The 23,311-nt window shown below is 52.1% G+C and overlaps 2 protein-coding genes across 4 annotated transcripts in view; one reads left to right on the forward strand and one right to left on the reverse strand.

The window, feature by feature from the left end:
• The window catches only part of LOC109436338 (heat shock protein 75 kDa, mitochondrial), a 32,566-nt gene extending 11,065 nt beyond the window's left edge, over window positions 1-21,501 (forward strand). Inside the window, exons 2-18 of the mRNA XM_074322708.1 lie at window positions 962-1,126; window positions 2,011-2,093; window positions 3,231-3,371; window positions 6,540-6,611; window positions 8,100-8,260; window positions 8,372-8,481; window positions 9,150-9,223; window positions 10,123-10,278; window positions 11,602-11,722; window positions 12,354-12,423; window positions 15,841-15,988; window positions 17,754-17,939; window positions 18,359-18,497; window positions 18,875-18,960; window positions 20,394-20,539; window positions 20,972-21,044; window positions 21,240-21,501. Of these exons, the coding sequence (XP_074178809.1) occupies window positions 962-1,126; window positions 2,011-2,093; window positions 3,231-3,371; window positions 6,540-6,611; window positions 8,100-8,260; window positions 8,372-8,481; window positions 9,150-9,223; window positions 10,123-10,278; window positions 11,602-11,722; window positions 12,354-12,423; window positions 15,841-15,988; window positions 17,754-17,939; window positions 18,359-18,497; window positions 18,875-18,960; window positions 20,394-20,539; window positions 20,972-21,044; window positions 21,240-21,341 (2,033 nt within the window). The 3' untranslated portion in view covers window positions 21,342-21,501. The remainder of the gene's footprint in view (window positions 1-961; window positions 1,127-2,010; window positions 2,094-3,230; window positions 3,372-6,539; window positions 6,612-8,099; window positions 8,261-8,371; window positions 8,482-9,149; window positions 9,224-10,122; window positions 10,279-11,601; window positions 11,723-12,353; window positions 12,424-15,840; window positions 15,989-17,753; window positions 17,940-18,358; window positions 18,498-18,874; window positions 18,961-20,393; window positions 20,540-20,971; window positions 21,045-21,239) is intronic.
• Window positions 21,447-23,311, reverse strand: part of DNASE1 (deoxyribonuclease 1) — a 37,416-nt gene continuing 35,551 nt past the window's right edge. For all 3 annotated transcript variants that reach the window (XM_019714874.2, XM_074322714.1, XM_019714873.2), the window contains 5 exons: window positions 23,002-23,117; window positions 22,659-22,771; window positions 22,423-22,577; window positions 21,971-22,067; window positions 21,447-21,776 (listed from right to left, as the gene is read on the reverse strand). In XM_019714874.2, the coding sequence (XP_019570433.2) occupies window positions 21,723-21,776; window positions 21,971-22,067; window positions 22,423-22,577; window positions 22,659-22,771; window positions 23,002-23,117 (535 nt within the window). In that variant the 3' untranslated portion in view covers window positions 21,447-21,722. The remainder of the gene's footprint in view (window positions 21,777-21,970; window positions 22,068-22,422; window positions 22,578-22,658; window positions 22,772-23,001; window positions 23,118-23,311) is intronic.

Below are 23,311 nucleotides of genomic sequence, written 5' to 3' on the forward strand. Positions count from 1 at the left end.
CGCTTACCGAAAAGGCAAGTTTTTACACCTCGTGGGCCTGTAGAAGTCACTCTGTTGCGTTTTAAAGGCATCAGGGTATTTCTGGGCATCCGGAATCACTCCTTTCTGTCTGGTCCGCATGTGTACTCCACACCAGACAAGCACAGTTCAGTGACGTCTAGACTCGCCCGCGGAGGGGCTTGCATGTCTGACCTGTACCCTTGAAAGCATCGGGCGTGAAGCACGGACTCACCGAGGCCGGTCCCCAGGCTGGCGGTCGGTCTGGAGTTGGTGCGTGCCACTGTCCCGAGGGGCTGCTAGGAAAGTTGGTTCCTGCCGGGTGCAGGGTCGGTCCTGCATGTGTTTGTAGCACGTGAAGGCAGAGGATGTGTCTGTCAGCCAGGCTGCGGGCAGCAGTGTCAAATCGACAGGTTTCCTGCCTTCCCTCGCAATGGTTCCTGGGTCCTCTCTGCTGAGCAGGTAACAGAAAACAAACGTGAGAGACTGTGAGTCCCTTTCCTGGTTACGGGGAGAAGAGATCACTTGCTGGTTTTCGGTTTTTACACCAGTTTTAAAAAACTGAGTTTGGGACAGAAAAAGGAAGAAAAAGAATCAACAAAGATTCTTTAGAAGATGAGACAGAATATTAATATTTAAAAATTTGGATCCCTTTTAGGGGGACAGTTTTTTCTCCCATTTTTTTCTTCATGGCAGTTACACAGTAAGTTAGGCTGGGCTGTCGTTATTCAGGCTCCTGTGGTGACAGTGGGCATTGAGGGGTGAGGGATGTTTGAGTTTTGGGGAGTTTATACGAGATCTCACCGTGGGAAGTGGCATCAGGTGGCCCTGGCTGCTTTGCCTGAGTTCTGGTTCTTTCTTAGTATTGGACATATGTGAGGATGTTACCAAATATGTCTGTGAACGAACAAATGTGGGTGTCCTTTTCCTGGTAACTCTCCTTTGTGCATGTTTGTCTTTTCAGGAAAGCCAGCTCTATGTCCTTGGAGGGCCCCAGTCCAGTCCAGAAGCCCCAGGCGAAACCTGGCTTCGAGCTTCCTCGTTGGCCGACCATTCAGCTCACAGGCTGCTGAGAACCCCGAGGAGGGGTCCCTTCACTCCATCATCAGCAGCACGGAGACTGTGCAGGGTGCGTGGCCGCGCTGCCGTTTGGGAAGGCTTAGCTGTGGCTGCCTCTCCAGGGCAGGTTTTTGAGGTAGAAGCAATGATTGATGGAGCCATCCGCTCACTTCAGACGCAGGAAGGTCTCGGCTGGAGGGAGGGTTCCCCAAAACCATGAACGTATCCTGTGCTTCCGTCTTCCCAAGGAACTTCTGACTTCCAGCCTGGTGTGTCTTGCCCCCTCTGCTGGTCACCAGTGAGTTCGCGGCGGGCCACCTTCTAAGTGGTGATTCTTAGCACATCTGCTAATAATCATGGAAGAGGACGGAAACTCAGCATTGGCCCTGCCAACGCGGGAGCGCACGCTATAGTTGTCCTTTCAGTCCTAAGAAGTAGCGAGAAGCAGTCTCGAGCCAGTCCCAAAGTGGGTACAGTTCTGGCTTTCAAATGAGAAGACGGTAGATTCTGTGATGTGTACGTTAAGTAGAGAGTGAGGTTTTCTTGTTGTTTTGCTTTCTAAATAATCAATTTAGAAACCACTGTTCTAAGGAGTAAAATCTGGCTTCTGGCTGTTGGAACCAGCTTGGTTCTCAGGACCGGACACTTTGGGAAGTGCCGGCCTCCGCAGTCCCGTGAGGCTCCCAGAACCCAGGCATGTGGCCTCGTTGGCCGGAGGCGGGTGAGAGCTGTGCTCCCCTTCACCCCTCTCTGTGGAGAGAGAGGGGAACCACTGGGTTTGTTTTGCTCCTAAACCTCCTGCCTGAGAGCCCCAGAGAGTTGGTTTCTTTCTTTTTTGTTCACTCCTTTGAAAAATGGTTAAAACTCATTACCATAAACTTTTTTTGAATGTTACCTAACGTAGTCTTGCATGAAAACAGAAATTTATTGGTTGTGTCTGTGATTCATTACTAGGTTCCGTTTCCAAACATGAGTTCCAGGCGGAGACAAAGAAGCTTCTGGACATTGTTGCCCGTTCCTTGTACTCAGAGAAAGAGGTGCAGTACCTATTAATCACTCCAGCACTAGCAAGGTTTCTTTTGGCAAAACTGTGTTGATACTGTTCTGGGGCCACGCCAGATAGTATGTTAGCTGTGAAAACGCATTGCATTTGGGCAGGTCCTGAGTTTAGCTACCAGCAGGAGTATTTTCACCAAAATCTATTTGGGTTTCCTACATAAATATATCCAGATGATTCTTTGAGCCAGATTGACGCTGGGAATTCATGAATTTTGCTGGTAATTTTAAAGTCCCCAGACATTGGTGCAGGGACCCTTTTGAGGTTCCTTTCTATGGGGGCATAACCACCCATAGTCTAGTGGGTATCACGCTGGAAGAGGAAGATCCCTATGCCCTCGGGAGCAGAGCAGGGAGGGGCTACCAGGGACCTCTTGGAGGAGATGAAAACTCATCTGGGGGTGACGGCTGTGGAAAAAGCAGAGGACTAATGAGCCATCGATGTTTCTGTGCTCATTATTGCTAGAATGCAAGCACCAAATTCCAAAGTTAAAAGGGACTTTTCAGGAAGTATTTCCAGGTTCCATTTAATATTACTATATTCACGTATCCCTCTGACAGCCAGCTCTTGTTCCCTTGGGGTCAGATCAGCCCACTTCCTCCCCTCTCCTACCTGTGTGCTGGCCTCACTGTAAGTGGAAGGCCTGTTTGAGGTAAAGGTGCTTTTCAGACACTGGCAGGTAAATGCGCCCGTGGCCTTTTTTCCTCCTGAACAGGGTAGGTCTGGTTTTTGATGGTCCCACAGACTAAAGGAAGCCAGAGAGTCCTTTTTCATGGAGTAGGAGAAAGAGACGTTTGGGAAATATTTTGTAAGAGTTGGGAAAGAAGTAGTTTCTCACAGTGTTCTTTTTAAAGTTTGAGTTTACTGAACAGATTGACAGCTAACTTCAGGCTTGATTTTTCGGGAGGGAACAGTAGAGTCAGCGTTTGCTACACAAAGCGTGCCAGGGAGAAGTGATCGCCTTGAACCATTCCCTGACCTGCCCTGGAGAAACTGCCTTTCAGTAGAGTGGAAAGTCTTTACGGTTAAAAATTCTCCCCTGACTTTTAGCAGTTGCTGCAAATGCTGTTAACCAAACAGATCCTGCAGTGTTAGCATCTTATTTCCATTTATGTAGGTGTTTATACGGGAGCTGATTTCCAATGCCAGTGACGCCTTGGAAAAACTGCGTCACAAGCTGGTGTCTGAAGGCCAAACGCTGCCAGAAATGGAGATTCACTTGCAGACCGATGCTGAGAAAGGCACCATCACGATCCAGGTACCGCCTCCTGTGTCCTCAGGCAGCACGCATCCCTGCCTCTCGTTCTGGTGTCAGCACTAGTCACAGAGGTGACCAGGCAGGGCCCATGGGCAGCAGCCCTCTCCACACGCTGGGACAGAGGAGATGGAACTGCCGTTTTGTTACGTCTCTAGGCCCCAAATGACGTGCTGACCATCTTTACTGTTAAAATAACTCTTGTTTTAGGGGTGCCCGGGTTGCTCAGTTGGTTAGAGCTTGAGCTCTGAACAACAGGGTTACTGGTTTGATTCGCACATGGGCCAGTGAGCTGCCGCTGAGCTTCCAGAGGGTCAGCTGGGTGGCTCAGTTGGTTAGAGCACGAGCTCTCAACAACAAGGTTGCCGGTTCAATTCCCACATGGGATGGTGGGCTGCGCCCCCTGCAACTAAAGATGTAAATGGCAACTGGACTTGGAGCTGAGCTGCACCCTCCACAACTAGATTGAAAGACAGCGACTTGGAGCTGATGGGCCCTAGAGAAACACACTGTTCCCCAATATTCCCCAATTAAAAAATTAATAACTTTTGTTTTAATATACTATGAAAATACTTGGTCAATATAGAAAATTTGGAAAATACAAATAAGTAGAAAAGAAAATTTAAAATCACCACATCCCTCCAAGATAAGTACTGTTAACATTTTAGCATCTGTTCATCTGTTTTTGGTGTTGATGCATTTATTTATATATCTAAACGATTTTAAACTATAATTTTTTAAGGTACTCTTCATATTTTTCACTGTACTTTCTCCTTGAAATGCATATTTCCCTGTGACTAAATATCTGTGGTACCTTTTTACTCTCAGCCTGCTGTTCAGATGAACAGTTTTGCTTAGACAAAGCAATACTGTTGCTTGCTGTTGTGACCTGTAGAAAATGTTCTGGTCAGAAAGTTAGAAAGGCTAAGGGGCTCCATTCATCACAGTGGCTGGAGGGGGACATTATGTTCCCGAGACAGCTGCTTCAGGGCCTGTGTTCCCAGGGTCATGGGTAGAAGTGTGGGTGTGCTTCTCTGTGGGGGTGGCAGGGTTTGCCTCAGTGGGGTTCTGAGTGGGTATTTTTTTTTAAATTTAATTTTTAAATTTATTGGGGTGACAATTGTTAGTAAAATTACATAGTTTTCAGGTGTACAATTCTGTGTGACATCATCTATAAATCCCGTTGTGTGTTCACCACCCAGAGTCAGTTCTCCTTCCATCACCATGTATTTGATCCCCCTTACCCTCATCTCCTACCTCCCACCCCCTTTACCCTCTGGTAACCACCAAACTATTATCTGTGTCTATGAGTTTCTGTTTCTCATTTGTTTGTCTTGTTCTCTTTTGTTTTTGGTTTATATACCACATATCAGTGAAATTACATGTTTCTCTGCTTTTTCTGTCTGACTTATTTTGCTCAGCATTACTCTCTCAAGATCCATCCATGTTGTCACAAATGTTCCTATATCATCTTTTCTTACCGCTGAATAGTATTCCATTGTGTATACATACCACAACTTCTTTATCCATTCATCTATCAAAGGACATTTTGGTTGTTTCCATGTCTTGGCCACCGTAAATAATGCTGCAATGAACATTGGAGCACACGTGTCTTTTATCTATGAGTGGGTATTTACGTTCGGGCTTCCTGCCTCCACCAAGTCCACTGGTTTACCTGCTCAGGGCGTCTCTCGTGCTCGCTTGTGCACTAATTCTCTGGTCTGTGTATATGTGTGCCTTTCTTTGTTGTTGTTTTAATAAACTTTATTGAGGTATGATTTACATACAGTAAAATTCTCCAAGTTCAAGTGTACAATTTAGTGCGTGTTGACCAGTGTACACTTTCCTGTAACCACGCAAGACGATCACGGTGTCATCAACCCCACTTCTCTACCCCCAGCAAATGCTGATCTGCTTTCTGTCGCTATGGTTTTGTATTTTCTAGGATTTCATAGAAACAGAATCACACAGTAGGTAGTCTTTTCTGTCTGATTTCTTTCACTTAGTGTAATGCTTTGAGGTAAGTCCACACTGTTGCATGTGTCAGTCGTATGTTCCTTTCGGTCATGGAGAAGTATTCCACTGGATGGATGTGTATTGATGAGCATTTGGGTTGTTTCCAGTTGGGGGATGTTAGCAATACAGCTGCTGTGAACGTTTGCATTGAAGTCTTCGTGTGGACTTACGTTTTCATTTCTCTTGGGTAAATTAGGAGTGGGATTGCTGGGTTGTAAGGTGAGTCTTTAACTATAAAAAACTGCCAAATTTTTCCAAAGTGGGTGTCCCATTTTGCATTCCTGTTGGCCGTGTATGAGAAGTCCAGTTGTTCCACATCAGGCCAGCACTTGGTATTGCCGGTCTTTTTAATTTTAGCTGTTCTAGAGGGTATCTCTTTGTGGTTTCAATTTGCATTTCTCTAACATTAATGCTATTGAGCACCTTTTCATGTATTTATTTGCCATTTGTATATCTTCTTTGAAATGTCTATTCAGATTTTTTGCTCATTTTTAATCAGGTTGCTCATCTTTACTGAGTTGTAAGAGTTCTTTATATATTGTAGATATTAGTCCTACATCAGAAATACATTTTGCAAATATTTTCTTGCCTTTTTATTTTATTAGGGGTCGCTTTTGAAAAGCAAAAGTTTTTTATTTTTATAAAGTCTAGTTTATCACTTTTTTCTTTAATGCTTCATGCTTTTAGTGACCTAAGAAATGTCTTCTTATTCCAAAGTGATAAAGATTTTCTCCTGTATTTTCTTCTAGAAATGTTATAGTCTTAGCTCTTCCATTTGGGTCTGTGATTCATTTGTGTGTAAGGTCAGGTTGAGATTTGTTTTTTTGCATGTGGCTAGCCAGTGTTTCAGCACGTTTATTTTTCCTATCTCCATCGAATTATCTTGGAACCTTTGTCAAACGTCAAGTGGCACTGTCTGTGCAGCTCTATTTCTCAATCAGTTTTGTCTCTTTGGTTTATATGTCTATCCTCTAGTGCGGTTTTCTCCAGTGAGGCCTGGCTGATGTGAGCAGAATAAGTCTTTTCTGACAACCACGTGGCATTACTTGCTGGGCCCTGCCTGGCAAATATAATTAATGCCACTTGCTGTCCGTACACCTCGTGCCACCTCCCTAGGTGCTGGTGCTTTGGCGCTTAGTGTGTCTCTCTCCTCAGGACACTGGCATCGGGATGACACAGGAAGAGTTGGTGTCCAACCTGGGAACAATCGCCAGATCGGGGTCAAAGGTAAGCCCCCCACTTCCCCTCTCTCCCTCTCCTGGAAAAGCAGCTCCCATTGGAGAGGGTGGTGGGTCCCGGCACTCTGGACGTCAGCTTCAGTAGGAATGTTCTCAGGTGCGAGCTCTGTGTTGGCGCTCTGGGAACACCATGTGACATGATTTCACTGTGCCGTCACGGGGACCTCTGAGGAAGTTTCTGTGACTTTATAGATTGAAAGGCTAAATAAGTGCTTTGCCCAGTGCGGGAAATTGGCCGAGCCTGGGTTCAAAGTCCGTCCGTCTGAGTCTGGAACATGTCCTTCTGCCTCCTGGTGCTTTTCTCCAAGTCATTTCTCAGCACTTGTTTGCGCTGCGTAGGCTTGAGGCACAAAGGGGCAGCAGAAATAATGTCCTTCTTCCCCTTGGACAACACAGTTTGCCCCATGGTTCTTCAGAACTCCTCCGTGGAGGCAGCAGCCTATGGGGGTGGTTGCTGGTGGGACTGGAAGCCTCACAAGGGAGGCAAGTGGTGGTCAGGGTGTCCACAGCGCCTGTGCCAGCCCGAGACTAAGGCCGGTGGCCCTCAACTGCCTTCGTGCCTCTGCTTGGTGACCAAATAAATGCTTTTTGTTTGTTTCTGTGGGCCCACCTGGTGCCTAAAATGGCAGTTTATACCAAGTGCTTGAAAATCACTTAATTGTTGGTCCAAAGCGATTCCCAGAATTTTCTACTTTTAGAAACTTGCTTTTTCTTCCCATTACGTTTTTTGTTATGTTTTTATCAAGGAAAGTCTGTGCTGTCTCATACAGTAGCCACTAGCTACATGTGGCTGTTCGAATTGAAATTAATTAAAGTTAAATACAATTTAAAATTTAATTCCGCAGTAGCACTGGCCACATGTGGTTCAAGTGCTCGGCAGCTAAATGAGCTCAGCAGCTACCGTATTGGACCATACAGGACATTTCCATCGTCGCGGAACATTCCGTCGGGCAGTGTTCATAGCAACGAATGGGTTCATTTTACTTGACCTTTTGTCTTAGGACCTTTGCTAGCATGAGTTGTAATACCTAAGTGCCGTGTGATACTCTGCAAAGCGTGTGCTTGGTACTACGATGCTCACAGTCTAGGCAACGCCCGAAAGACACATTTAGGTGTCTCCTCCCTTCACGAATTGAGCTTCAGGGGCCATCCCAGCGGAGAAGCCGCCACCCGGGGACTCACACTGCCGCCTCCTCACACCGCGGTGTTTGACCCGCAAGCCCACAGCCCACAGGCAGGGTTACGGGCCTATGAGTCACATACAGACCCAGGTCCCCCGCTGCCCAGCTGGGGTCTTTGGCAAGTCACCTTACCGCTCTGTGCCGTTGTTCTGTGCGGAAAACAGGGTGGGAAAGTAGTGCGGTTGGGGATTAAATGCGATCTTAGCCTGTGCTAGAGGAACACACACAGGGAGTCACAAATGGCAGTTCTCTCTGGGGAAGGGACGCCCTCCATGTGACCAGCCTTTGCCCTGCAGGCCTTTCTGGACGCGCTGCAGAACCAGGCGGAGGCCAGCAGCAAGATCATTGGCCAGTTTGGAGTGGGTTTCTACTCGGCTTTCATGGTGGCTGACAGAGTCGAGGTCTATTCCCGCTCGGCCGGCCCGGGCAGCCCTGGTTACCAGTGGCTTTCAGATGGGTAAGTGTGAACCCCCATGTCACACACATGGTGCGTGACCCTGCCCAGGGCCGTATAGGATCTGTCACCAGTGATGTGTGCAGCCCACTTTCCCTCTCCCGTGTGTCGTAGCTCTGGGGCGTTTGAAATCGCTGAAGCCTCAGGAGTTCGAACTGGAACCAAAATCATCATGCACCTCAAGTCAGACTGCAGAGAGTTCGCCAGTGAGGCCCGGGTTCGAGGTGAGTGTGGCCCGTGGCACCAGCTCAGCCAGACACCTCCTGCTGGCATGTTTTAGGAGATTCCATAAGGTTGGGAGTGTGCTGGGGACCCAGGGACAGAGCTGGGGGACCCGGGGGAGCTTCCCGGGGTGGCCGCCCAGGCCCAACAGGGACAGAATCCCTCCTGGCTCGTGTGGAACCAGGAGCTGAGGTGTAGCCTCTAAACTGTCGACAAAGTCAGCTTTGTTCTCTCTTCATCCCTTTGGGCAGCGCTTTGTCTTCTTCACCTGGGGTCACACACAGTCCTTTCGTCACCTGCCTTTGTTGTCAGATGTCGCCGTCCCCTCCACCCCCACCAGCCTGCCCGAGCCCAGGCTTCACCGAGAACCAGAGCAGGTCCTTCTATGTGGTGGTCTTTTCTGTCCATGTTTTATTAAATGCTTATCGAAGGTGCCAAGTGCCTTCCAGGATTCACTGTTAGCTCATAAAACCATATTTATGTCACTAAGAATGCGACATGGTCTCATGGTGGCCTGGTCCTTGAGACGTCTGGTTCCGGTTCAGTTTTGCTCAGTGCGTACAGGCAGGATGTGCCCCTGCTGTGCCCTGGCTTCCCACATGTGACATGGGCATGACACTGACAAGTCTCCAGAAGCTCCCTATAGTCATCGTTGTTTTTCTTCTTCCAGACGTGGTGACAAAGTACAGTAACTTCGTCAGCTTCCCCTTATACCTCAATGGAAAGCGCATTAATACCTTGCAGGTGAGACCCCCCCATGGCCTGCAGGCTCGGGTAGCCATGGAGGCCAGCTGATGCGTTCCAGGGCTGCGTGGGCAGAGGTGGGGCTGGGTGACACTATCAAAATCCCAGGACGAGGTGTTCTTTGTGGAGAGGTGAGATAGTGATGCAGGCACGGCCCCGCCCCCTCCACACCTCACCCGCATGCACCAGCTGTAACACACACACCACAGTTCACCTTTTACAGTGTACAGGTCAGTGGTCTTTAGTGTATTCACACTCATGCACACATCACCACAGTTAATTCTATAACATTTTCTTCACTCCAAAAAGAAACTCCCCATCAGCTGTCACGCCCGTTTCCCTCCCCCCAACCCTGGCAACCAGTCTCTGCTTCCTGTCTCTATGGATTGGCCACTTCTGGACATTTCACACCAGCGTGGCCTTTGTGTCCGGCCTCGTACCACAGTGCCTTCAAGGTGCAGCCACGTGTAGCACGTATCAGTGCTGCCTTCCTTTGTATGGCTGAATGATAGTCCATCGAAGGCTGGGCCCTGTTTCTTTATCCCTTTGCCCGTTGGTCTCCAGATTCGTGATGTCTTGTGGGCTCGTCCAGATGCTGCCTGCTGGTTGGCCCTTTTGGACACACTACACTGGGAGGAGGCACTTATTCTCAGAGCCCTTGTGTGGCTCTCCGTGACCCCCACCCCCATCGTTCTGGGCTACCCCTTCCCCCAGCACTGGAGCTGGTGGGATGGAGGCAGAGGGAGGGGCTCGTGCTTGAGGCCACCGCCCTAGTCTGTCCCAGGAGGCCAGTCCCTGGCCCACCAGCACCCAGGCGCCACAAGGCCAGCAGCTCAACTCCAGGTGCGGTTGGGGGGCTGCGACTGAAACATAACATGCCCCGTGGATCTCCATTCCAGGCCGTCTGGATGATGGACCCAAAGGACGTGGGCGAGTGGCAGCACGAGGAGTTCTACCGCTACATTGCACAGGCCCACGACAAGCCCCGCTACACCCTGCACTACAAGACAGACGCCCCTCTCAACATCCGCAGCATCTTCTATGTGCCGGACATGGTGAGCACGGGGGCTCGTCGGCTGCTCCCTGAGCTGGGGACGTCCCCCACCACGACCATTTGCCATCACCAGAGGCACCTTCCCCGAATGGTGACAATGGTGACAGTTTAGCACAAACATCACAAAACTGAAGTTGGCAACATCATAGTGAAAGAAAAGCCTGTGCCTCTGGGTGGGTGAGCGCAGAGTGTTAAGGCAGGGAGTGTTTTTACAGGGCCATCTTTGCGGGGAGCAGAGATGTTGGGCCGTGCAGGCCTGGGCTTTTGTAAATGGGGTGCTGGCTCAGGGTGCCTGCAGGGAGGGCCCTGGAGCAGCCTCTGTCTCCAGCAAGCGCGTCCCCAAGCCCTGCAGTGGGGTGGGGTTCTGCGGTGCTCACATGAGTTGTGCGCTCTCCGTACTGCCGTTCCCCCCACCCCCAAGACTTCCCGCCTCGCGGTCGCTCACTGAAGGCTCTGACGAAGTCTGCAACAGGGAGACCTGCTCAGGCCTGGACCCAGCCTCCTGGCTTCATGTGACTGGAGCCTCTTAGCGCCCCTCCCGTGACCTGCCTTGGAAAGGGCCGTTCTCCACCTCGTCACTGTACCGCACACCGGCGGCACCCGTGTCTCCCGGAACTTGTTAGGAAGGCAGAATCTGGGCCCCCAGGACCTCCTGAATCAGTTTCCACTTGAGCAAGATCCCAGTGTGATACGGGTGTAAACTGCAGGTTGAGAAGCATGGTTTAGAGCAGGGGTCGGCAGGCATTTCTGTGGAGGCCAGACGGGCTGCTTTGGGCTGCGCAGGCCACGCGCAGCCCTGGAGCTCTGCTGCTGTGGCACGAAAGCACCGTGGACTCGCCAAACCAACGAGCGGACCGTGGTCCAGGATGCTATAGACAGGAATTTATGTTTCACATACCAGGAAATGGCCTTTGCTTTTTTCCAACCATTTAACAATGGAAAAGCCATCCTAGGTTACACAAACCAGGTGATGAGCCAGATTTGGCCTGTGGGTTATACTTGGCCGGCCCCTGACCCCTAGCAGGTTTGGTTCTGTTCATGCAAGTATTCCTTTTTCAGGGGAAGTGGATTGGGCAGGGCAGCAACTGCCCAGCGCAGGCCCCCCTGAAAGCCATTGTGTGGGGTCCTCCCTGGGCTTCTAAACAACAGACATGGGTGGTCTCCTGGCCTGGCCCGTCTGCCTCTGGAGCACCGCACGTCCACCCCATAACTCCCAGTCCAGGGCCAGCGTTGGGAAGGGCGGTTCTCAGAGTTCTCCTCAGGGTTCCCCCGTGACCTGGTAGGTTCTGTGTGGGTTCTGACACTGCCCTTTCCTCGCCTCCAGAAACCATCCATGTTTGACGTGAGCCGGGAGCTGGGCTCCAGCGTCTCGCTGTACAGCCGCAAAGTCCTGATCCAGACCAAGGCCACCGAGGTCCTGCCCAAATGGCTGCGCTTCATTCGAGGTACTGGGCGACACCGTGCTCAGCATGTGGGCTGAAGGCCTGTAGCCCCGATGGGAGTAGCTCCCTGCGGGTGGCCTGGGGTGCCGGACTGCATTAGTGTAGGGTCAGGGGAGCAACCCCGGCTGGTGGTCACAGAGCCCTCCAGACACTGGCCTTGGTTGATTTGGGGGGAGGGGTCAGACGGACATGTTCACATTGAGTTCTTCTAGTGTTTAAAGATATAAAAGAATTGCCTTGCGTTTGAGTGAGATGACAGTTCAATAAAGAACTCAGCATGTAAACCTCTGCATTCGTCATAGCACACAAATGTGCAAGAAGCCCACGACCTAAAATCCAGGAAGTGGTTTGCAGAGTGTCAGACGGATGCTGACATCTTAGACGCGTCCCTGGCAGAAGCTCGTGGCCTTAACCTGCTTTTCTTCTGATCACGTGCTGTGACCTAGGCTGTCTGCGTAGGTTCTAGGACGTCAGGACCTGCAGGGGCGGGGTGGTGTTGTCCCGCTGTGTCTCTTCCCTCTGTCCTTCCCTCTGACCCTCATGTGGTTTGATGTCACGTGGGCTGCGAGGGAGAGTGGAAGCCTGAAGGGAAGCAGAGGGCCCTGCGGGTCCTGACGGCTTGTGTCGCACTCAGGTGTGGTAGACAGTGAGGACATCCCCCTGAATCTCAGCCGGGAGCTGCTCCAGGAGAGCGCTCTGATCAGGTAAGCCGCGGGCAGGGAGGGGCGTGGGCACCTGCTGAGCCCTGCAGGGAGCTGGGAGGACGCGTGCACGTCACGTGCTTCTGCTGCACAGTTTTATAAACAGCGCTTGGGGACCCACTGAGGAATGTTATTGCCGGTGCTGGCATGTGTTTCCTCCCGTGGCCATCCTCTGCCACCCGACCCCAGGGTGGCCACAGATGAGAGCCCAGGCATGCTGTCTGGGGTGGACAAGGCGAAGGACAGCCGCAGAGCAAGGGTAACGTCTGACCTTGGTACTGGAAGGTCATTGATGGTGTGAAGGAGGCAAGGGCCGGGCACCAGACCCTCTGGGAGATGTTGCTCTTGGGACCCCTGTGGGCTGAGGTGGCTGTGGCTCTCGTGTTCCATTCTTGATTGTAGCAGTAGTTCCCGTTACCGAGTGTTTCTTCTCACCCAGAAATTTTCTGAGCCTTCATATACAGCCCTCGGGGTCCTCTGAGGTGGGAACCACTAGGTCCCCATGTGATGGCTGTGGAAACCGAGTTACAGAGAGGTCCCACCAATCGCTGAGTGAACCTGTACTTGACCCCACATTTTCTGACCGCAGGCATACGCTCTGTCCCCAACACCGAGGCCAGGCAGGGTGTGTCCAGCCACTTCATTGCTGCTTGTGGCTTTTAGGGGCTAGATTGTCTGTCTGAGACTCATCTTGATGAGGAAAGAGCCGTAAATGAAGTGTTTGAAAACATCATAAATTTATAGACACGGTGGAAGTGTGTACAGTGTACATTTTTCTCTCTGAACCCTTTGAGAGGAAGTTGTGCGCAGGATGCCCCATGTTCCCCAAATATCTTAGGGAGGGTTTGCGACAAGGACATTGTCCCCCTGCTGCAGTGCAGCCTCCGCTCAGGGACATGACTGGTGGAACACCACCTCTCTCTCGGACCCGTTCACGAACCATCACTTGTGTCTTCATGTGGTTTGGAGCAAGAGGGGCCAGGCCAGTCACACGTGCCTTTCGCTGTCTCTAGCCTGCTCAGGCTGGCCGAGTGCTAGTCTTTTTCTGCCTTTCATGACCTGGATGCTTTTGAAAGTCAGGCTAAGTGACTTTGTAGACTGTCGCTTGGTTTGGGTTTTCTGACACTTCCTCGTGGTTAGGGGCCAGATAGCACAAAATGACGACATCCCGCCAGGGGGGCCTGCCTTTGAGTGTCTTGTGACTGTGATTTGCACGTTGACACTTGATTAAGGGGGTGTCTGCAGCCTTCTCTGTGTGGATGCACTCTTCACCTTGTAATCAGCACACCATAGGTGGGGTGATATTTTGTGGCTGTGAATAGGGTGTTGCTTTGTCAAATTTTCAGTGTGTCCATTTATGTGTTATTTTTTAATATCTGTAATTTGTATGAACTGATTTCCTGTTTTATTCAGTGGTTACTGTCACGATTGATTGATCCCCGAACTGTCCCCGATTTAGCCAGTGGGTGCCCCCTCAGGCTGACGTGTCCCCTTCGGGCTCCACTTCTGGCACAAGGTCTTTCAGGCTCACTTGTGTTTTGCTTGCTTCATTTCCTAGCCCTGTGATTATTCATTCCTCCAAGGAGCCGGGCTTCCTGTGAGTGGTGAGTGGTATTAAGCCACGGTCTGGGTCCATAAGGCCATCGCTGCTGGACTGTCACTTCTCCCAGGCCCCCTGAGGGGACAGAGCAGGGCAGTGTGAGCGCGTGCGTGCACCTCCATCCACGCCTGTTTCTGTGTCCGCTGAGTTCACCCAGGACTACCCAGCACCCCCAGACTTCCTGTCGGGCCCTTCCGCGTGTGCTCCCTCTGACCATGAGAAATCAGCCTCAGTATCCTTCCAGTGTTACCTTTGACCAGCCCCCTCCATGTAACCAGCCTGCTGTCAGCACTGCCCTCCTGCCACGTGGGTACCCCCTTCACCAATTGGCTCTGACTCCACACATGGGCTGCCTGCCTCCCTCGGCCTGGACGCCCTCCTGGGGCTGCTGTGGCCCCTGCGGGTGTGGCCCTATCCCATTCCCCCCATGGCTGAAAGGTCAGTCATCAGGACGGCAGTGGGAGAGGAAAGCTTAAATAAATGTTAAATAGTATTGCTCCCCTACCCTGCATTATTAAGGAAATACATGGTAATTTCATTTTTTAAAGGAAAGACAAAACATTAAGGAAATAAGAATACTCCTAATCCCACTAATAAGGTTGCTCATAATTTTTTAAAATTTTTAAATGGTTCTTTTTACTTTTTACATTGAACATAATTTTTTATTAACTTTTTAAAATTTCAACTTTAAGGTAGGTACAATTGACATATAAAATTGTAAGCTATTTAAGGTATATACGGGGGTGACTTGATGTCTTTATGCACCATGAGAGGATTCCAGGTTGCTCAGAATTTTATGCCATTATATAAAGCTGCAGTCAATGCCCGGATCCACAAAATCCCAATTTTATAAAATTGTAGTGTGCATAGTTTCCAGTATAAACCCGTAGTGTATATATTGTGTATACAGTATCGATCCTAATTATGAAAAACTGCAATGTACAGAAGTATATGTAGTCTTTCATATATATGCACTATCCGCACATAGTAATTTACCCTGTTGGGATTGTTGTGGTTTTCTTTGGACACAGGATACTTCCTCATGTCATTAAGGGTCGTTAGATATGTGATTTTTAATGGCTGTGCAGTTTTCCATGTTTCATTTCAACCTATTCTCTCCTGTTGAACACTGAGGTGGTTCATGATTGTCTTCCGTTTGATGTGCTGCAGTGAAACTCCTGGTCCGGTGTCTTGGTGTCTCATGGTGTTTCCCAGGGTGTAACCTCTGCTGTTAGAACCATCCAGGACGGGTTCTTAGTTGTCCTCCACAAAGGGCTGTCGCTTCGAATTCCTGCCTCTGGGGGGCGCATATCTTCCTACCTGGTGTTTGCCAAGGGTCACCCTGTCTTTTTGCTTCATGTTTTACTTTTTTTTTTTTTTAATGAAATTTTTTTTCTTTAGTTTTAGGTGTACGAAACAATGTAATAGACATTTACACCCCTCACAAAGTGAAAACCACCCCCAATCTACTACCCCTCTGACATTGAATGTAGCTGTTACAATTCCATTGACTATATTCCCTATGTTGTACTCCACCTCCCGTGACTATATATATATAGTATATATAACACATATAACATATGTATATAATATATAACATGTAACATAATAGATATGCTATATAGTATTACATTATATATATTTTATATATATATATAAATTTGACATTTTTGCTTCTTTTTTAATTTGGCCAAAATGGTGTATTATTCCCACCTCTTTGATTGTTGGTAGAGCTGAACATTTTTTCATAGCTTTTTGGCCATTAGTATAATGTTTCATAAAAGTTGCTTATTCATGATAAATGCATTTCTGTTCTGTAGGAAACTCCGGGACGTTCTACAGCAGAGGCTAATAAAATTCTTCATTGACCAGAGTAAAAAAGACTCTGAGAAATATGCCAAGTTTTTTGAAGACTACGGCTTGTTCATGAGGGAGGGAATTGTGACCACCGCTGAGCAGGAAGTCAAGGTAGGGTCTGGGTTTCCGGGCCTTTCTCTGGGCTGCCTTGGGCTATAGAAGCTGGTGGAATCCAGAAACCTGAGCTTCCCGGGACGTACCCAGTGGCCTAACCGGGCACCCCAGCCACTACTGCCTGGGGGTCAGTAAATGCTGCCTATGGCCCCTGGACGTCTGCTGGGGGCCAAGCAGGCCCAGCACTGTGTTCGGGATCCTTCTCACCGTTTGTCCCACATCGAGTATCCTCTCCCATCGTCTCCTTGCCTGAGGCTGGAAGGAAGGAGCACGCACTGTCTCCTCCCACAAGGGTTCTGGGGGCTCAGGGGAGCACAGAGGTGGGAGCAGGCAGGTACAGCTGTGTATAGTCAGGGCATGTTCATTGTATGACACGGTGCCGCTGGGGCCGGAGTTCAGCTCATTGTGCAGCATTACTTAAAAACAATGTGATCGTCCCATAAACATTTTTGGCCATTTTTAAATCGCGATATAATTCACATCCCATAAAATTCACCCTGTTAAACTGCATAATTCAGGGGTACTTAGTACATTCACAAGTTGTGCGCCCATCACCTCTGTCTAGTTCCAAAACATTTTCATCACCCAAAAAGACATCCGTCCCATTAAGCAGTCAGTCTCGGTGCCAGGGTTTCATCTTTTGCTCCAGAACAGTAACAAGGAAAGAGGGGTCCCCAGGGGATTGTTCTTCAGGCTGTTGGGACCAGGGCACCGTGCGTGCTGAGGCTCCCAGCCTGCCTCTTCCCGGGCCCCGCGCCCCCTCCTGGGGGTCGGCAGACGGACTCACACAGCTGCAGGCACAGGCCCGGGTGACCTGGCCCCTCATACTCATGGATCATAGTTCTGGGTAGCAGCACTTCGGTGCTGTTCGCCTCATGCCAGAGGCTTTTCTGAGGGCTTCCTAACGATAAACTCAGTGTGTTTGTGTTTGGTAATGGGGCTCATAACCGGGACGTGAGCACAAGCTGAGGGTCTGGGTCAGCAAGCCTGGCCAGGTGGGTTCTGCGTCCTTCTTTTTGCCCTCTCTCTGTCCGCCTTCTGTCCGCCTCTCATCTCCATCCCGTCACTCTCTCATACCTAGCCCTCTGGGTGCGCCCCACCCCTCCCGTGTCCCCACCGCTTGTCTGTGCTGTGTTCGTTGATGAATCGGTGGCGTTGAGGAGGCAGAGTTTGTGTCTCAGGTCACGTCGAGACGGGTGGTGTCAGGGACCAAGGCCTCTGGCATCTTGGTGCTCGTCTGTCCTCAACAGGCAGCTGCCACCAGCAGTCGAGACGGCTGTAGCAGTCGCAGTGCGTTTCAGCTGATGGGATGGGCAGCCCCTCCTTTAAGGGCCTGTTCTCCAACTTGCACACTCCGCCTTCACTTGCACCCCATTGGCCAGGACTGGTCACCTTGTTGGAGGATGCTGGGAAATGTGGACTTGGCACCTGTGTCCACGAGCCCAGTGTGACTAGGGACAAAGGGAGGGCACTGAGTCCAGGACTGGTCTCTGCCTCAGAGAGGGTCTGGCCACTCCTGGGGTGCACAGCTTGCCCAGGAAGCCCTGCTCCGTGAGGCCCTGGGCCACCCGGGGTGGAAGGTGCTCTCTGAGACGCCCTGCTCGTTTGATGTGGGGCCTGCTGGGCACCACGAGAGTCCCGTGGCCTGGAGGCGGAGCCAGGCCTCCAGGGGAACCTCCCGGCTGTAGAACACGGTGGGCTCCCCAGTCTGTGTCCAGCTGCTCTGGAGGCTTTCAGAGCCAGGACCTTTGTCTGTCCTCAGGAGGACATTGCGAAGCTGCTGCGATACGAGTCCTCGGCCCTGCCCGCCGGGCAGCTGACCAGTCTCATGGACTACGCCAGCCGCATGCAGGCCGGCACTCGTAACATCTACTACCTGTGCACCCCCAACCGGCACCTGGCTGAGCACTCGCCCTACTACGAGGCCATGAAGCAGAAAAACATGGAGGTGGGTGAGCGGCTGTGGGGGCCAAGTTAGAGGACAAGGCAGGCTCTGAGTCCTGAGGGAGGGTCTCTGCTTAGTGGCAAACGGCTGAATGTGCCCAAGGCCTGGACCTGGGAGAGCCAAGCAGGGGGTCAGCGTCCAGGGGCACAGAGGCCCAGGCTGAAGACGGCCTTCTAGTTTGTGTGTCTCTGTAGGAGGTAACGGATTTCCCTGTAAGTAGAGCCATTGTTCCTCTGCTAAGACATAAGCAGAGCTTCCTTCAGCACCACCTGGTAACCCGCGTCACCCACAAGGCCCAGGAAGCCCCAGCATCCCATGCGGCTCTTCCAGGTCTCAGGGCCCAGCTCGCAGCCTTCACCTCCGTGACCCTGTCATGGGCGGAGTCTTCTGCAGGCCTGACAGACGTTTCGGGGCCTTCGCAGGTTCTCTTCTGCTACGAGCAGTTTGATGAGCTGACCTTGCTCCACCTTCGTGAGTTTGACAAGAAGAAGCTGATTTCTGTGGAGACAGACATCGTCATCGATCACTACAAAGAGGAGAAGTTCGAGGATGGGTCCCCAGGTCGGTTCTTCCCCTTCTCTCTGGGCACAGGTGTGGGTGGCGGCCTGAGGACGCAGGTGAGGCCGGGATAGCCCGGGGCTGCCACTGTTTGCTGCAGGGCCTCTTTCCTGCAACGTGGGTTTATAGGGGTTTTCAAGTGTCTTTTTAAAGTAAAAATTATATGGGCCTCGGGGCAACCAAAAGTGCCTTTCTAAGGTCCAATTTTCTCTGAATTTTAGGTGGAAAGCATCTTTGATGGCTTCTGTCTTTTGTGCGGGGATCAGGTGGGGGGAGCCGGCTAGAAACTTGGCATTGGGACAATGACATTTCAAGCCCCGCGGTGGGAATGAGGTGGGAGTTGTGAACTGCCTCTCAGCTCACTCACTTCTCTCCTCAAGCTGATGACCGCCTGTCAGAGAAAGAGGCAGAAGACCTGATGGCCTGGATGAGAAATGCACTGGGGTCACGTGTCACCAATGTGAAGGTGAGCAGAAGGCCACCCCGGCCCCCATGGCTCCAGTCACCACATCGCTGGCCAGCCGCTTGGCTGTGAGTTGCTGGCTCGGTAGGAGTGCTCCCACTGGCGCTTGACGCCGTGGTACGTGGGGGCAATCAGGCCAGGCTTGTCGCTGCTGCTTTTGTGTGTATGCTTAGATGTGTGCGGCCACTGTGACGAGGAGTGTTGCTGGGGCAGGACAGGCGGGCTCAGCTGGCCCATTTTCTCCACTTTGTAGAGCAGGTAGGAACCAAGAAAGGGACAGGTGAGCAGCCGAGGGCCTGGTGAGCAGATAAAAGCAGAGAAGAGAGGTCCCCACATGACCACCCCAGGGTTGTTCTGGTCCAGGCTCCAGAGGAGCTGTGGTGGCCCAGGACATAAGAGGTTCCACCCCAACCCTTGGGAGCTTATGGTCCAGCTTGGGTTCTTGGGGGTGGTGGTGGGGCTTCGGAGCTACGAACCATCCAGTCAAGTTCAGCCACCAGAGAACAGTTGTCCAGTGTAGGGTTACTGGCTCAGGGACAGTCCAGGAGTGGCCCTAGGGGCACGCAGGTATGCAGGATGCATGTGGCTAAGAGCAGAGGAGGGCAGACCCAGGTGGCTCTACTGGAGGTCACAGCGGGACTCTGGGGGATGAAGGGTGGACACGGGTCAAAAGAGGGGCTCCCGGCAGGGAGCATTGAGAATCAAGCTGTGCAGCTGGGACTTGTGTGTGACACATTAACTGTGCGGTGCTTCACAGTGAGGACTCCTGTAAGCCTTGGGCACGATGAGGGAGGTGGAATTATCCCCATCCTATGGAGGAGAGGAGAGGACACAGCACGTCCCCAGATCACGAAACTAGAACGTCCTGGAGCTGGGGTTTGAGTTGCAGCTCAGGTTCTTCTCGGTACCACAGGAAGGGCGTGTGTGGGCCCAGCAGGCCCAGTAGAACCGCTGGTGTGACTGAGGCCCCAAGCCCGTGGGTGGGCGGAGGGGAAGGTGGGCCTGCCCTAGGAGCGGCGTTGTGACCTCTGAGGAAGTCAGGCAGAGGGACCGCAGGTGTGAGTGTGAGGGCTGCTGAAGGAGGCTGGGGCAGTCGGGAAGGGCGGGGTTCAGGGAAGGGACTGCCGACACGCCTGCGGGTCTTAGATGGTCCCTGTGGGACTGTGCAGTGGCCCCTGTGGAGGAGAGAGGTGCAGACACCACCAGGCAAGATAGACCTTGGACAGTAACTGACACATTAGGAACTGGTGGCTTTGGGGGCAGGAGTCAGTACCCAGGCAGGATGCTGTTCCAGGAACTAGGTGCGAGGTGGCAGTTCAGGTTAGTGGGTGACGGGGTGGGCTCGTCCCTGGAGACCTGTGTTCTTCCCTGTCATCTGGGGGGGCTTCACACCTGCTCACGACTCCCTCAGCCCAGGGCCCCGGTCTTGCTTACAGGTGACTCTTCGCCTGGACACGCACCCTGCCATGATCACAGTGCTGGAGATGGGGGCGGCCCGCCACTTCCTGCGCATGCAGCAGCTGGCCAGGACCCAGGAGGAGCGGGCTCAGCTCCTACAGCCCACGCTGGAGATCAACCCCAGGTGAGGCTGCCGCCCTCGGCGAGCCTTTCCCTCCGATTGTTTAGGTTTCAAATTCAAGTTTTAGGGTAACAAAAGCATATTAAATGTATGGATTCATTGAGGGAAAATTTCACCTTTAATTATGGTCTACTTAGCTAAGAACAAACACATGCGTTTTCATATATTCTTTTCCTTAGTAGTATTTGGTTTATTTTAATGTTGGCACTTGCTGCATTTTCTAATATCAAAACTCGTGGGTTTTCTGGGTATATGATCATTATCTGTCAGTGATCATTTATAGTGCCTTTCTAATTTTTTGTGCCTTATTTTCTCGTATTGGACTGTCCTATTAGAGGTTTTTGAATGTCCTGATAACTTTCCACAGCTCAGAAGTTGGAGGCCCTTGTGCTCGATGCACAGCTCTGAGCTAACGTCGGGGGCTTTCTGTTGCAGGCACACACTGATCAAAAAGCTCAGCCAGCTGCGAGAGAGTGAGCCCGAGCTGGCCCAGCTGCTCATCGATCAGGTGAGTCTCCTGGAGACGGGCTGAGGGCAAGAACAGAGGCGCCAGGCTGCCTGTTGTGCGAGCCTGCGTCTTCCTTTGAGGTGGGACAGCTCAGTTTCCTCTAAAACCCTGTTCATTCTTCTGTTAAAATGTCCCCGAGTTGGAACTAGGATGGGGCCTCCCTCCCAGTAAAGAAGTGACCCCTCTGCCTTGCAGATCTATGAGAACGCCATGATCACAGCAGGGCTAGTGGATGACCCCCGAGCCATGGTGGGCCGCCTGAACAACCTGCTTGTCAAGGCCCTGGAGCGACGCTGATGGCAGGGGCTGCGCCATGGTCCAGGGGGACGTGACCACGGAACGCTGTGCCTCTGCTGTGGGAAGAGGCGCCAGAGAGCAGGAAGGAATGACTGGGTGCCACAATGACAATACCGCCTTTTGAGCTTTATTTAAATTAAAAGGTATTTCTTCATCTAAATGTTAAGCTTTTTGTGCAGATGTATAAGGTAGGACCCAGCGTCACGCTTGTAATGGAAGCAGGCACAAAAGAAAAAGCCTACCTTGCGTCCCCTTCCTCAAGCTGATGGGGGGCGGGGTACCGGCCCTGTGCTCAGGGAACTCGGCACTGGTTTCCTAAACTCCGTTCCCATAACCTAAATGTGACAACAGGAGCAGCCACAGGCTGGCGGGCACCGCTCCTCAGGCTGTCTTCAGCCTCACCTCCACCGGGTAATGGTCGCTGATGGCTTGGGCCTGTGAGAGGAACATGCAGTGAGCGGTACGCCGAGGGCCAGCTCTTGCACCCAGGGACTGCGCTCTGTCACATCTGCCTGGGAAGCGGCTGCCGTGGACAAGTGGCTCTTTCAAGTCAACGAATAAAGTAGTGCAGTCCCATGGGTCCAGCTCACGCCACCCCTGCGCCCCAGTCCCCTTAGATAATCACGTACAAGCTGGATGCTCAGTCCATAGGCAGCTTGGAAGTCAAAGGGACCAGCTGAGTCGGGAACGATGGCCTGTTGGAGCAGAGTCCCAGCAACCACGATCCTGCAGCACCAGGCATGACAAGGTCCCCTTACCTCCATGCACCCTAAACCTCAGATCCCAGCACGTTCCCCAGCTCCTGTCAAGCCCTGGGTGTCACTGCCCAGGGAAGGGGCCCCCTGGGGGCCGGGACTGGCCAGACTCAGGTCTGCATGACCTGTATACCGAGACTGTTCAGAGGACCAGCACCGTGTTATCCCTACATGTGTTTCCCCATTTCCCGAGTGGACTGACGCTCAGGAGGGTGAGTGTATCCTACAGGTCTTGGGACCCATTGCTGAAGCTGGGCCTACACAGAAGTCATGGCTGTTCACGGAGGTTCCCCCATCCCTACCCTGGGTCTGCAGACCCTGCTCACCTGTCATAGGCACAGTACGTGGATGTCACCGTGGTATCGGCGGTGTCAGGAATCAGCCACTGGAAGGCAGGGCTCGTGCGCAGGCGGATGGACGACCAGTGCGAAGAGGTCACGTAGCTGCAGCCAGCGTTGAAATCGCCCATCAACATGATGTCCTACCAGGAGACACAGCCGGTCGGCCCAGGGACAGAACAGGGGCCCCGGAGCCCAACCCACAATGTGTGTGGGGGGCTCACCTCCATGTCCCACTTCTGCCGGACGTCCTCGTAGACGTCGTAGAGAGAGTCGATCTCAGCCACTGCATCCAGCGGGGACGCGTGCAGCGGCACGATGGCAAACTCCTTGACCTCTGCAGAGAAGGTGGTTGTGCTAAGCCAGGAGGTGGCGGCTGGGGGGCAGGCCTGGGCTGAGTGTGTCAGCCCAGCTCAGTCTTGTGTTTGTTGCTGGGACAGAGGACACAAGACAGTCCCCAGGGGGTGGACATTTTCCTAAGTCACTTCAACAAAAGTCCAAAGCACTTGGGGTGGTGGGGACAGCATGTGTTGTGGTCCCCACCCCCCGCCCCTGCCCAGCACTCACCGGTAAACGGGGAGGAGAACTTGACAACGGCTGGCTCTCGGCTGAAGGTGTCGTTGCCGCAGGGCTCGCAGCCGTCATCATACTGGTAGTGGTCCAGCACGGACACCTGGTCAGGTCTGTGGGAGACCAGAGGGTGGGGACCCTGGGGCTGGCAGTGCTGCCTCACCAGCAGGCGGGGCCCGGTCTAAGTTCAGACATCACAGACACACCAGCCCGGAGCGCCCGCCCACGTCCTCCTGCCTCTGCCCAGGCAGTGAGACCTTGGGGGGCACAGCTGCCCCTACACGTGGGGGAGGGGACGGGGACACAC

The sequence above is a fragment of the Rhinolophus sinicus genome, linkage group LG18, assembly GCF_036562045.2.
Source record: "Rhinolophus sinicus isolate RSC01 linkage group LG18, ASM3656204v1, whole genome shotgun sequence".
NCBI lineage: Eukaryota > Metazoa > Chordata > Mammalia > Chiroptera > Rhinolophidae > Rhinolophus > Rhinolophus sinicus.